We start from the raw sequence: 13,747 nt of genomic DNA on the forward strand, positions 1-13,747 counted from the left end.
GCTTTTCAACTAGTGGTACAGGTACCACTTGTGGTACATTGGCACTTGGCAGGTGGTACACGACCATCCTAGAAAAGTGGTAGCAGGGGAGGGGAATGAGTTGAACCGGTGGCAGCACCGCACAAGCCTGAGTGAGAGACGGCTGGAGCTGCAGAGCTGTCGGCTCAGCGGAAGCCCCAGGATCAGCGCTTCTTCGCGGCTGTCAGGAGTCAGCGGAAGCTCCAGGATCAATGCCAGGCTCCAGCTGGAGCTCACCGCTGATCCTGGCACTTCTGAGCCCAGAAGAAGCGCCAATCAGCTGGAATGTTGCAGCATCTCCAGGGTCTTGTGATTTACATTCAGATGCTTGGCAACTGATTCATATTTATGACGGTCACAGTGTCCCAGGGTCATGTGAAGTGACCAAAACCTGCTGCAACCACCCAGCAGAGGGGGGGTGTATAAAAACCAAACACCCCCCACCCCCGCTGCCAATCCTCAACAGAAATGCTCACAACAATGAAAACCTCGGACAGGAGGAAGAGCGCCGCCGGGTGGGCAGGCAGGTGTCTTGCTCGGCTGTGGCTTGGGGGGGCCTTTTTTCAGTGCCATTGTAACTTCAAACAGTCACTAAGCGAACTGTTGTAAGTCGAGGACTACCTGTACTTCATCACTTTTTTTCCTTTTTGGGGGGGCGGGAGGGTCATCAAGTTTTTGACACCTTGCTCGGCGACTGGTGGTACTCGGATGTTGCCATATCCTAAAAGTGGTACAACGGGTGAACCCTGCCCTATTTGCCCTGCAGAACGCTATCATGTTTGGGAAGAAACGCCACACGGACGTGCAATTTTACACGGAGGTGGGCGAAATCACCACCGATTTGGGCAAGCACCAGCACATGCACGATCGGGACGATCTCTACGCCGAGCAGGTGAGGATGGGCTGCTTGAAGCCCTGTGGGACAGGGAGGGCTGGGTGCCGGGAGACCAGTTGGGGCCATGTGACTGACTGATCCTCTTTGCCCCAGATGGAACGGGAGATGAGACACAAGCTGAAAACAGCCTTCAAGAATTTCATTGAGAAGGTAGAAGCTCTAACCAAGGAGGAATTGGAATTCGAGGTTCCTTTCCGAGAGCTGGGGTGAGGACTGCTCAGTGGCCTGGTGGCTTTTGTTTGAGCGCCGCAAGAGGCCGTTCGCTGGAGACAGAGAAAGAGCGTGCAAGTTTCAAGGCACCCCTGATGATGGGCGACAAATTAGATAGATAGATTAGGTAGATTAAGTAGGTAGGTACAGATGGATAGACAGATAGACCAGGGGTCTTCTTCAAACCTGGCCCTTTTGTGACTTGTGGACTTCAACTCCCAGAATCCCTCAGCCAAGCATGCTGGCTGAGGAATTCTGGGAGTTGAAGTCCACAAATCATAAAAGGGCCAAGTTTGAATACTCCTGAGATAGATGATAGACAGACAGGGATGGATGGATGGATGGATAAGTGGGTGGGTGGGTGGATGGATGGATGGATAAGGGGTGGGTGGGTGGATAGATGGATAAGTGGGTGGATGGATGGATGGATAATTGGGGTGGGTGGATGGATGAATGAATGAATGAATGATAGGTTGATAGATAGATGGATAGATGGATAATAGGTAGTAGAACTCATCCATATGACAAACCAGAAATAAGTTGCTTATACCTACCACCATTCAACGAAGTTACAAAAGACCCCCATAGAGGGACTTACGACCCAGTTCTGAAGTTCTGACCAGGCACACACCCGTGATCATGTAAATCCATATCAGGCATTCAGTAACCAGCCCATATTTGTGGCCCTTTGTAGCATCCCTCAGTCATCTGACCTCATTTGAAGATATATATTTTTTTTGCTGAAAACCGGCATTTGACAAAAATGTCCCCTAGCGAACAGAGGGTTGGTTTCCTTTACAACCGTGGCATTGGCTTTATTGACCACCATGTTCACTTGATGACCGCCACAAAAAAAAAGGTGGTGAAATCGGGTCAGTCCAGTGGATGACCTGCTATACAACCTGTAATGGTGTGACTCCATTACGGTCATAAATCAAGGGCTACCTCTGTATTGTATTTTATTTGTTCCATTCCACTCCATTCTTTCCAAGGGTCCAGTAAGTTGTTATTGGGCTAGGAAAGAAGCCTTGAGGCTAGTGCCAGGAAGAATTTCCCTAGAAAGAAGCTGCCTTTCAACACAAACATTGCAACTAGCCAAGACCTCTTAAGGCAGCCACATCTTTCCCTAGGAGTGTACAGCCGTTTGAAGGAGTTGCAACAAGGGGTTAAGTACATTCTTTGTGCACTCTTGACACATCTTTCTGCCTTTGTAAAAAAAGTCCTGCTGGCACCGACTAACAGGGCAGGGCTGGTCTCTGATTTCTCTTTGAGATTATGTGAATCTTTCCTATAATGGGATTATCACTGTCTGCTCTTTGCCTTCCTCGTCTCATGCAAAAGGTTCAACGGCGCCCCCTACCGAAGCACCTGCCTGCTCCAACCAACCAGCAGCGCCCTGGTGAATTGTACTGAATGGGTGAGTGTGCATTGGCTAGGAGAGGCAGGATATAAAATTGGGAAAGGGATGGCCTCGGTTTTGTTCGGATCTGACCCTCCGATCTTGGAAAGCTGCAATTCCGACAAACGCGTTGAGTTGCCCTACCACCCACAAAGAGGACAGGGCTCCTCCTATGTAGGCCGGGGGTCTTCAAACTTGGCCCTTTCATGACTTGTGGACTTCAACTCCCAGAATTCCTCAGCCAGCGTGCCTGGCTGAGGAATTCTGGGAGTTGAAGTCCACAAGCAGAGGTCTTCAAACTTGGCCCTTTCATGACTTGTGGACTTCGAATACCAGAATTCCTCAGCCAAGCACGCTGGCTGAAGAATTCTGGGAGTTGAAGTCCACAAGCAGAGGTATTCAAACTTGGCCCTTTCATGACTTGTGGACTTCAACTCTCAGAATTCCTCAGCCAGCGTACCTGGCTGAGGAATTCTGGGAGTTGAAGTCCACAAGCAGAGGTCTTCAAACTTGGCCCTTTCGTGACTTGTGGACTTCAACTCCCAGAATTCCTCAGCCAAGCACGCTGGCTGAGGAATTCTGGGAGTTGAAGTCCACAAGCAGAGGTCTTCAAACTTGGCCCTTTCATGACTTGTGGACTTCAACTCCCAGAATTCCTCAGCCAAGCACGCTGGCTGAGGAATTCTGGGAGTTGAAGTCCACAAGCAGAGGTCTTCAAACTTGGCCCTTTCATGACTTGTGGACTTCAACTCCCACAATTCCTCAGCCAAGCACGCTGGCTGAGGAATTCTGGGAGTTGAAGTCCACAAGCAGAGGTCTTCAAACTTGGCCCTTTCATGACTTGTGGACTTCAACTCCCAGAATTCCTCAGCCAGGCACCTTCCAACCTTGAAGACCCCTGCAGTAGGTGCTGCTCATTTGAGTCATTAAAAAAAAGCTAGTCCCCGACTTTTGGTTAGTGACCGTTCGAAGTCCACAAGTCGTAAAAGGGCCAAGTTTGAAGACCACCCCCTGATGTAGGCCTTCTCAAATCCTCATGTGGTTCGCATACTGTTTTACCTTCTCTTAATCTGCATTCCCATTAAGTGATATTTACTGGCTTTTGTCTTCAATATGCTAAGGTGGCGGTAGCATGGTGGGAGTATGGTGGCTAGCGTTGGTTAGGACGCTGGGCTGGAGGTTAGCAAGCCCATGCTCAAGACCCAATTGCTGTCATGGGGCAGAGTTGAGCTCCCGTCCTTTGCTCCAGCTCGTGCCGGGAACATGAAAAGAGCCCCAAACTGGGTGCCCCCAGGCAAGAATGATATCCCTGCTGATTCTTTCAACCCGGGAGCGCCTCGGTGCTTCTCAGTGGCAGCATGGTCGAGCTTTGAGAAGAAAAGTCGGTGACTATTGCAGTCGAGGGCAGAGGTCTCCAAACCTGGCAATTTAAGCACCTGCGGGACTTCAACTCCCAGGATTCCTCGGCCAGCCTTGTCCCGCCGGGGAATTCTGGGAGTTGAAGTCCACAGAGTTTTTCCAAGTTTGGAGACCCCCTGGTCTAGGCATTGCTTCCGTGCGCTCAAAGATCCGGAAGACCGATCCAGTTTCCCTTCCTCCGTCCCTGCAGCCTCCATTTGTGGTGACGCTGGACGAGGTGGAGCTGATTCACTTTGAGCGTGTGCAGTTCCACCTGAAGAACTTCGACATGGTCATCGTTTACAAGGATTACAGCAAGAAGGTCACCATGATTAACGCCATCCCTGTGGCCTCGCTCGACCCCATCAAGGAGTGGCTCAAGTGAGTATGGACCCAGAAGGCTTATATCCCTTGCGTGGGTGCAACTTCCCCTCGTGGGTAATTGTTGAGGTTTTAAGAGACCTCCAAGGTCCCTTCCAGCCTTGCAAAAGTTGCCCCCTTTAACGCCCTTCCTGGCATAGGTCTAGACCAGGGGTGGGCAACCTTGAGGCTCTTTCATGACTGGTGGACTTCAACTCCCGGAATTCCTGAGCCAGCCACGCTGAGGAGAAATGGAGAGGTTGCCATGCTGGCTCAGGAATTCTGGGAGTTGAAGTCCACCAGTCATGAAAGAGCCCCAAGGTTGCCTACCCCTGATCTAGACTGTCTGAGGAACCATCTCACCTCGATGGAACTGGCTGTCAGGAAGGGCGTACTGCAGACCCCGTCAGTCCAGGAATTTTGACTGACAGATTCCGGGAGGAGCCTTTTCTGCCATAGTTCCTGCCCTTTGGAACATCATAAACTCCCCCCCTCCCCAAGATGAAATCTGCACGCACCCTCCTGACCTTCCATAAAGGCTGAAAACCTAGTTCTGCTAGCTGGCTGGGGGCGCCAATGGGGGTTTAACCACTCTGAAGTGGCTGTCCGATTAAATGAAGACCCCCCCCATCTCGTCCTGTGTACTTTTATGCTCCCTTCCCACCATCTTTCAATTGTAAATTCTTTCTTTCTTTCTTTCTTTCTTTCTTTCTTTCTTTCTTTCTTTCTTTCTTTCTTTCTTTCTTTCTTTCTTTCTTTCTTTCTTTCTTTCTTTCTCTTTTCTATTTCTCTCTTTGCTTTCCTTCCTTCCTATCTTCCTTCCTTCCTTCTTCCCCTCCCCTGCCTCTCTCTCTTTCCCTCCCTCCCTTTCCTTCCTTCCTTCCTTCCTTCCTTCCTTCCTTCCTTCCTTCCTTCCTTCCTTCCTTCCTTCCTTCCTTCCTTCCGTCTTTCTTTCTTTCTTTCTTTCTTTCTTTCTTTCTTTCTTTCTTTCTTTCTTTCTTTCTTTCTTTCTTTTTTTTATTTCTCTCTTTGCTTTCCTTCCTTCCTATCTTCCTTCCTTCTTCCCCTCCCCTGCCTCTCTCTCTTTCCCTCCCTCCCTTTCCTTCCTTCCTTCCTTCCTTCCTTCCTTCCTTCCTTCCTTCCTTCCTTCCTTCCTTCCTTCCTTCCTTCCTCTCCCACTCCGTCTTCCTCCCTCCCTGACCTGCCCCCGTCTCCCTCTGTCTTTTTATTTATTAAATTTATCGGCTGCCCATCTCAGCAGTCTGGGCAGCCATAACGTTATTGTTACATCATTTTAATGTTTACTGGTTTTAATGTTTGTAAGCTGTCCAGAGTCGTCTCTAGACAAAGACGGGCGGCCTATGAATCAAATAAATGATTCTACGACACTGATAGGTGGTTCATTAGAATTTGTGACAAAAGGGACATTTTACACAATTTTTTTAAAAAAGCTCATTGACTCAAAGGCAATGTTTCTACTGTCATGCTGCTGATTGTGTTTCTCCAGTGCCAGTGAAAAATCCGGGGGGGGGGAAGGTGGGTTAGTTTACCTCCGCCCTTATTAGTTTATATTTACCACAGAAATGGAATACATTGGCGTCGGGCTTTGTGAAGAGAGCTGATTTTGAGAAGTGGGTGCGGCCGTTCACCCTGTGATGAAGTCTATATGCTCATTCTCTTTTCTTCCTTTGCATCAGCTCTTGCGACATTAAATACACCGAAGGGGTACAATCCCTCAACTGGACCAAAATCATGAAAACAATTGTGGATGACCCAGAAGGATTTTTTGAGCAAGGTGGCTGGTCGTTCCTTGAGCCAGAGGGAGAGGTAGGCTGGATGAATCAACCTGGGCAGAAGGGAGGTGTGGAACCCAAACGCACACGCGCACGCACACAAACACACCCCAGCACACTCCCTTGGTTTGGAGCTTAAGAGGGGGGGCGGTGTCAGCACCAGGGATTGAAAGGATTATTAGAGGATGGAGAAAATTGTGGGCTGGGTTGTGTTGGATGCTGTGATGTGTGTGGTTTGGTGTTATATAATGTAATGCATGTTTTTTATACACTCTGAAGATAGCACTGCAGGGCATTCGTCTAACACACGGGTAGGCAACCTTGTCTCTTTTATGACTCGTGGACTTCAACTCCCAGAATTCCTGAGCCAGCCATGCTGAGGGGAAAGGGAGAGGTTTCCATGCTGAGCCATGGTGGCTCAAGAATTCTGGGAGTTGAAGTCCACAAGTCATAAAAGAGCCAAGGTTGCCTACCCCCTGGTCTATACATATATTGTATATCAGGGATCTACGAACATGGCAGCTTTGTGGACTTCAACTCCCAGAATTCCTGAGCCAGCCACACTGAGGTGAAAGGGAGAGGTTTCCAAGCTGAGCCATGCTGGCTCAGGAATTCTGGGAGTTGAAGTCCACGAGTCATAAAGCAGCCTAGGCCTAGCCCAGGGGTAGGCCACCTTGGCTCTTTGATGACTCGTGGACTTCAACTCCCAGAATTCCTGAGCCAGCCATGCTGAGGAGAAATGGAGAGGTTTCCATGCTGAGCCATGCTGGCTCAGGAATTCTGGGAGTTGAAGTCCACGAGTCATAAAAGAGCCAAGGTTGCCTACCCCTGGTCTAACAGATCTAGAATTGTAGCATGCCTTCCCTAGCCTCAGGCATATCTCTTTCATAAGGGTCCTAAATCTCTAAAAAAATAATAATAATAAGTTGTTCTTCACTAGCAGGTTGGAATTGTTCAGATTCTTGTTATATCGTGTTGGTTTTTTGAACCCGGACAGGGGAGCAATCACTGCCTAGTACTAAGCCATAAAAAGTAATAAAGGAGTTCAACCTCAATTGCTTGGCTTTCCTTCAGAGATGCCATTCCTGTTCCCTTTCCTTCAGGGAAGTGATGCTGAAGCTGGGGAATCTGAGTCCGAAATCGAGGACGAGACATTCAACCCTTCCGAGGAAGAGTATGAAGATGAGGAAGAGGACAGCGATGAAGACTATTCTTCAGAGGCAGAAGAATCAGGTGAGGAAAGAAGGTTAGGGTCACTGTTGACTTCTCTGGAGGATTCCTTGTCGTGTAAGCCCCCTCCCCTCCCTCTCTTCCCTTCCCTCTTTCCCCCTCTTCCTCCCTCTCCACCTCTCCTTCTGTCTGTATCCCTCTCTTCCCTTCCCCCATCTCTCTTCCTCTCCATCCCTCCCTCTCTCTCTCTCCCTCTCACGCCATAATAATAAATAATAATAATAAGTTGGAAGGGACCTTGGAGGTCATCTAGTCCAACCCCCTGCTCAGGCAGGAAACCCTATACCATTTCAGACAAATGGCTGTCCAGTCTCTTCTTAAAAACTTCCAGTGTTGGAGCACTCACAGCTTCTGGAGGCAGGTTGTTCCACTGGTTAATTAATTGTTCTAACTGTCTGGAAGTTTCTCCTTAGTTCTAGGTTGCTTCTCTCCTTGACTAGTTTCCATCCGTTGCTTCTCGTCCTGCTTTCAGGTGCTTTGGACAATAGCTTGACTCCTTCCCTCTTTGGGGCAGCCCCTGAGATATTGGAACACTGCTATCATGTCCCCACCCCTCGTCCTTCTCTTCGTTAAAGTAGACGTACCCAATTCCACCAACCGTTCCTTGTATGTTTTAGCCTCCAGTCCCCTAATCGTCTTTGTTGCTCTTCTCTGTGTTTTATATTAGCTTCTCTGTACAGCAGACAATCCTGACTCTTACTTCTCTTTGACAGACTACTCCAAAGAGTCCCTGGGCAGCGAGGAGGAGAGCGGGAAAGATTGGGACGAACTGGAGGAAGAAGCACGGAAAGGTAAACATCCTTCCGTCTTCCAGTTCTCTGTTGGAAAACTCTTGGGATCAGCTTGGACTTGTGAAGCTGCTTTGGGCCTATTTTTTCTTCCATCCATCCATCCATCCATTCAATTTTATCTGGCTGCTCATCTCAAAAAGATTTTCTGTTTTCTCGACAGAGGGAAGAGAAAATTAAACTTGGGCATGTGGATTCAGCCAATCCAGAAATCAGTAGCACAAGTAGATCTGGGTAATTCAGGGCACAGGTATCGCCATCCTGGCACAGGACCAAGTGCTTCTGGGACCTTCTTTTCCCAAACCTCTCCAGTCAATCCAATAAGATCTGAGCGTTGGCATGCTGTAGGTCCGTTCTCTTAAGCCAGGGGTGGGCAATTTTCCCAAGGGCCCACATGTAAAACTGGGACTGTTGTGGAGGGACGAACCAATTAGACCAGACGTGTCAAACACAAGGCCCGGGGGCCAGATCCGGCCCGTGAAGTGGTTTCATGTGGACCGCGAAGCTATCCTGGAAACAGTGAGGGAACGGCCCCCACTGCCTTGGCCCTGGCCCAGAGACCCTCAGATCTGTCCCATTCCTGCCCGGGCCCCCATAGGCACCCTTGATGCGAACGATGTAGAGCTGGCCACGCCCACCCAGTAGGCCATACGCACTCTAGCCACGCCCACCCAGTAGGCCACGCCCACCCTGGCCATATCCACCCAGCCCCCCCCCCCGAGGGCAACCACAATGCTGATATGGCCCTCAATGAAATTGAGTTTGACACCCCTGAATTAGACGATTACTGCCATCCCCGCGGGCCAGACATGGGCAGCCAAAGGGCCGGATGTGGCCCTGGAGCCAAAGAATGCCCTGGTCTGTCTTAAGCGGTGCCCCTTGGAGGGATGCAAAAGACCATCTTCCTCTGTGGCTGCATCCGAAGGGCCCCGATCCCATGGGCCTTGCAAAAGGCTTTTCCGCCAGGCATTGGCAGGAAACAAAACTCGGGTTTCTTTTGATTGTTGTATTGGCTGACGGAATTTGTACCATGAAGCTTGCTATATTGAAGATAGTTTAATTTTAGCCTGTAATTGTGCACTGCTTCTGAGTCGTTTTGTGTGGGCAGCCATGTAAATCAAATCAGAGCCACGGGTCTTCATTCATAGCCGTGATTCACGATGAATAGAAATAGGAATGGAATGGAATGCAATAGGAATGGAACAGAATTAGAATAGAATTAGAATTAGAATTAGAATAGAATTAGAACAGAATAAGAATAAGAATAGAATAAATAATAGAATAGAATAGAATAAATAGAATACAATAGAATAGAATAAATAGAATAGAGTAAATAGAATAGAATAGAATAGAATAGAATAAATAGAATAGACTAGAATAGAATAAATAGAATAAATAGAATAGACTAGACTAGAATAAATAGAATAGACTAGACTAGAATAAATAGAATAGAATAGAATAGAATAAATAGAATAGACTAGAATAAAATAAATAGAATAAATAGAATAGACTAGACTAGAATAAATAGAATAGACTAGACTAGAATAAATAGAATAGAATAGAATAGAATAAATAGAACAGAATAGAATGAATAGAATAGAATAAATAGAATAGAATAAATAAAATAGAATAGAATAAATAGAATAGAATATTTATTTATTTATTTATTTATTTGATTTATATACCGCCCTTCTCCCGAAGGACTCAGGGCGGTGTACAGGGCAATAAAAATAAGAATACAGGATACAAGATTTAAAGTTAAATGTTTGTGCCCAATGTAGTAAGTTAGTTAAAAACAATGTTAAAACCCCAAACCCATCAGACCAGGCCGGCTTGTTCGAATAGATAAGTTTTTAGATTTTTAGAATAGAATAGAATAGAATAGAATAGAATAGAATAGAATAGAATAGAATAGAATAGAATAGAATAGAATAAATAGAATAGTATAGAATAGAATAGAATAGAATAGAATAGAATAGAATAAATAGAATAGAATAGAATAGAATAAATAGAATAGAAAGAATAGAATAGAATAAATAGAATAGAATAGAAAGAATAGAATAGAATAGAATAGAATAGAATAGAATAGAATAGAATAGAATAGAATAAATAGAATAGAATAATTGGAAGGGACTTTCTAGCTCTTCTAGTCCAGCCCACTTCTCTGGCAGGAGACCTTATACCATTTCAGACAAATGGCTGTCCAGTCTCCTCTTAAAAACGTCCAGCGTTGGAGCATTCACCACTTCTGGAGGCAAATCTTTCCACTGGTTCATGGTCCTCACTATTAGGAAGTTTCTCCAGAATCCCAGGTTGCTTCTCTCCTTGATGAGTTTCCACCCGTTGCTTCTTGTCCTGCCTTCTTCAGGCGCTTTGGAGAATAGCTTGACTCCCTCTTCTTTGGGGCATCCCCTGAGGTATTGGAAGACCGCTGTCATGTCCCCCACCCCTCCCTCTGTGGAAGTTCTGACTTCTCCCTCTCCTCCCGCAGCTGATCGAGAGAGTCGGTATGAGGAGGAGGAGGAACGCACCATGAGCCGCAAGAGGAAAGTTCCCCCCGTCCAGAGTTCGGGACACAAACGCAGCTCCCACAGTCGCAGTCCTGGCCGAAGTTCCGCCCCGCCTAAGAAGAAGAGGAAGTAGAGGGGAGGGGGGCATGACAAACCTTTCCCATCAGTCAGCTGGGGCAGGGAGGCGAGGGGGGGGCGGGGAAGTTGGGGCTGCAGAGGCCTCCCTCTCTCAGCCAGTCTTTAGGGCCCCGGGGAGGCAACCAGCATCTCCCCATAAGCTTTTTCCCACCTTTCCCACATCCCCACCACCTTCGTTTCCTTCTCCCCCCTCCTCCTCCTCCTCCTCCTCCCACCCCTTTGTTTGTTTCTCTGGAGCATCTTTCAGTTTTTCTCTCCCCCCCCCCCCCCGCGTCTTTTTCTGAACCGTTCGCATGGACCAATCCGCTGCGAGAGAATTCCAGGCCGTGTTCACGGTGGACGAAAAACTGTGCCGGGAAGGGGGGGGGTGCACGGAGGCCGTCTTGGGCGGGACTCAGGAATCTTAAGCGTGACTTTACTACCATGCTCCTCTGCAGCTCCCGGCCACCCCCCAACCCCACCCTCCCTTTTCCACTATCCTCCTTGGAGAGGGGGGTGGGTATATCGATTCCAAACGCCCTTCTGCCTTGGAATGAGGAGCCGGTTGACTTTTTTTTTTTTAAAGTATTACACCCATGTCAAGAAATGGAAAGTTCGTGCCAACTGCTCGTTCCGTCGGCGTTTTGGAACCGACGGGGAAGAGCGGAATTGCGGCCGCAATTTTTCCAGCGCAAGCAACGGCGGGAAAAACACCTCGGAACTGCGACGGAAAGGAATTAAAACAAAGCTTCTATACATACGCAAGCAACCAGGACTGGGGAGTTAGGACACGAGCGAAAGAAAAGATCCTTGCTTCTTTCTGTTCTTTATTATTTTTTTTATTTTTGTTCCCCCTTTTACGGGATCTCTTTCCCCTCCCACCCCGCCTTTTCTAATTGTCAAGCTCTTGTTTGTATTTTATCTGTTTCCAGGATTGCCACGTTGGTTTCCAGTGAATGAGCTAGGAGGGGAACGGATTAAGTGCATTTCCTGCCCTAACCCTCCCTTTTTTCCCCTTTTTTGGGGGGGGCGGGGTTGTTTCCACCTGATCCAAGCTGGGGGGGGAGGGAGGGGGAGTTGGGGGCATGGGCTTTCTCAACTTTTTTTTTCCGGTAGCCGTTAGCACTCTTGATATTTTTGACTTTGGAGAAACTGAACAATAAAAATGTTTTTTTTAAATAATAATAATAATAGGAAAGTCTATTTTGCCGGCTTCTTGGCTCGCCGTTCCAAAGAAAGTAGCAACGATCCTTTCCATAACGGAAGCCCGTTCACCGCTCTTCGGTTTCTCTGTCCTGGCCGCACAGCCATTTATTCACCTGCCCGGTAGATAGCGCGCAAGACGGCAGCTGCTTCGACGGAGACTTTCAGCTTCCCAATCTTGATGGCGTGGTCTAAAGAACTGAAAACTGGGCGATAAGAAACGAAATGTACAAGGATCATGTCATTTCCCAGTCTGGCAGTCGATTCATGAAGTTGTGGGGAGGAGGAGGAGAAAAATGACTTGGAATCTTTTTAGACTGAACGTGGACATTTGCTGATCCTCCAGGCAGTATTTATTTATTTATTTATTTTATTTTATTAAATTTATATACCGCCCTATTCCCGTAGGACTCAGGGCGGTTTACAGGGAAAATTAAAAGCATAACATACCAAAAAATTAAAATCAGTTAAAACAATTAATTAATTCAAGTCCCCAAAATTTAAAACTAAAACCCAATTAAAATTAAAAGAAACCCCTCAGTCTGGGCCAGACAGCTCGAAGAGCCAAGTTTTCAGGTCCCGGCGAAATGAGCGAAGGTCGGGGGCAGTCCTAAGTTCCATGGGAAGTTGGTTCCATAAGGCCGGCGCGCCCACAGAGAACGCTCTTCCCCTGGGAATAACCCGCCGGCATTCCTTAACCGGCGGTATCCTGAGAAGGCCCTCCCTGTGGGGGCGCACAGGACGATGGGAAGTTGATGCCGGCAGCAGGTGTTCCCTTAGATAATCCTATAAAGCCATTTAGGGCTTTATAGGTCGTTACCAGTAACTGCTATCACCTTAGCCTGGCAGGAATTTGCATACAGCATCCATCAGTGATTAATTTTCCCCAGCGACCAGGAGAGAAACAAAAGACTTGTGGAGGGCTGAACTAATAAGACTGAAGCTGCGTAAGCACACATGGGTGTACATACATAAAGTGGGGGGGGGGAAATATAGTTGCCTTCGGAATAAAAGCAATACGGTTGTATGGTGTGCATGGCATGCACTTGAATCAGAATAGAGCTGGGAGGGACCTTTGAGGTCTTCTAGTCCAACCCCCTGGGAAAGATTGAGGGCAATAGAAGAAGGGGACGACAGAGAATGAGGTGGCTGGATGGAGTCACTGAAGCAGTAGGTGTCAGCTTAAATGGACTCCAGAAGATGGTGGAGGACAGGAAGGCCTGGAGGAACATTGTCCATAGGGTCGCGATGGGTCGGACACGACTTCGCAACTAACAACAACAGTCCAACCCCTTGCTCGGGCAGAAGGGCCTATAGCCTTTCGGATAGGTGGCTATCCAGTCTTTTCTTAAAAACCTCCAGTGATGAAGCAGCTACAACTTCTGAAGGCAAAGCTGTTCCACTGGTTCATTGTCCTCGCTGTTAATTTACATTTAGTTTCTAATTTCTGATTGACTTCACGTGGCCCAGACAGCGACAGCCAAAGGGGCTGGATGTGGCCTATAGAGGCCATAAAATGGTCCAGACTTAATTACATCCTATAGACCAGGGGTCTTCAAACGTAGCCCTTTTACGACTTGTGGACTTCAACTCCCAGAATTCTTCAGCCAGGCACGCTGGCTGAGGGATTCTGGGAGCTGAAGTCCACAAGTCGTAAAAGGGCCACGTTTGAAGACCCCCTGCTATGGAGGTAACCCTCAACTTACAACTATCTGTTTGGTGACTGTTCAAAGTTGTGACAATACTGGAAAAAGTTATTTATAACCCATTATAAATATTTATTTATTATTTAAATTTATATACCGCCCTGTTCCCGTAGGACTCAG

General features: G+C 47.6%; 2 protein-coding genes across 2 annotated transcripts in view; one reads left to right on the forward strand and one right to left on the reverse strand.

Moving 5' to 3' along the window:
• LOC308678233 (FACT complex subunit SPT16) overlaps window positions 1–11,897 on the forward strand; it is a 33,387-nt gene extending 21,490 nt beyond the window's left edge. Inside the window, exons 19-26 of the mRNA XM_081345288.1 lie at window positions 785–910; window positions 1,007–1,119; window positions 2,465–2,540; window positions 4,132–4,301; window positions 5,978–6,107; window positions 7,177–7,306; window positions 8,017–8,094; window positions 10,583–11,897. Of these exons, the coding sequence (XP_081201414.1) occupies window positions 785–910; window positions 1,007–1,119; window positions 2,465–2,540; window positions 4,132–4,301; window positions 5,978–6,107; window positions 7,177–7,306; window positions 8,017–8,094; window positions 10,583–10,734 (975 nt within the window). The 3' untranslated portion in view covers window positions 10,735–11,897. The remainder of the gene's footprint in view (window positions 1–784; window positions 911–1,006; window positions 1,120–2,464; window positions 2,541–4,131; window positions 4,302–5,977; window positions 6,108–7,176; window positions 7,307–8,016; window positions 8,095–10,582) is intronic.
• Window positions 11,602–13,747, reverse strand: part of LOC308678592 (X-linked retinitis pigmentosa GTPase regulator-interacting protein 1-like) — a gene marked incomplete at its 5' end in the record, with an annotated part of 44,502 nt that continues 42,356 nt past the window's right edge. Inside the window, one exon of the mRNA XM_081345818.1 lies at window positions 11,602–12,229. Coding sequence (XP_081201944.1) covers window positions 12,030–12,229 — 200 coding nt within the window. The 3' untranslated portion in view covers window positions 11,602–12,029. The remainder of the gene's footprint in view (window positions 12,230–13,747) is intronic.

Source organism: Vipera berus (genome assembly GCF_964194415.1).
Source record: "Vipera berus genome assembly, chromosome: Z".
Classification (NCBI taxonomy): Eukaryota; Metazoa; Chordata; class Lepidosauria; order Squamata; family Viperidae; genus Vipera; species Vipera berus.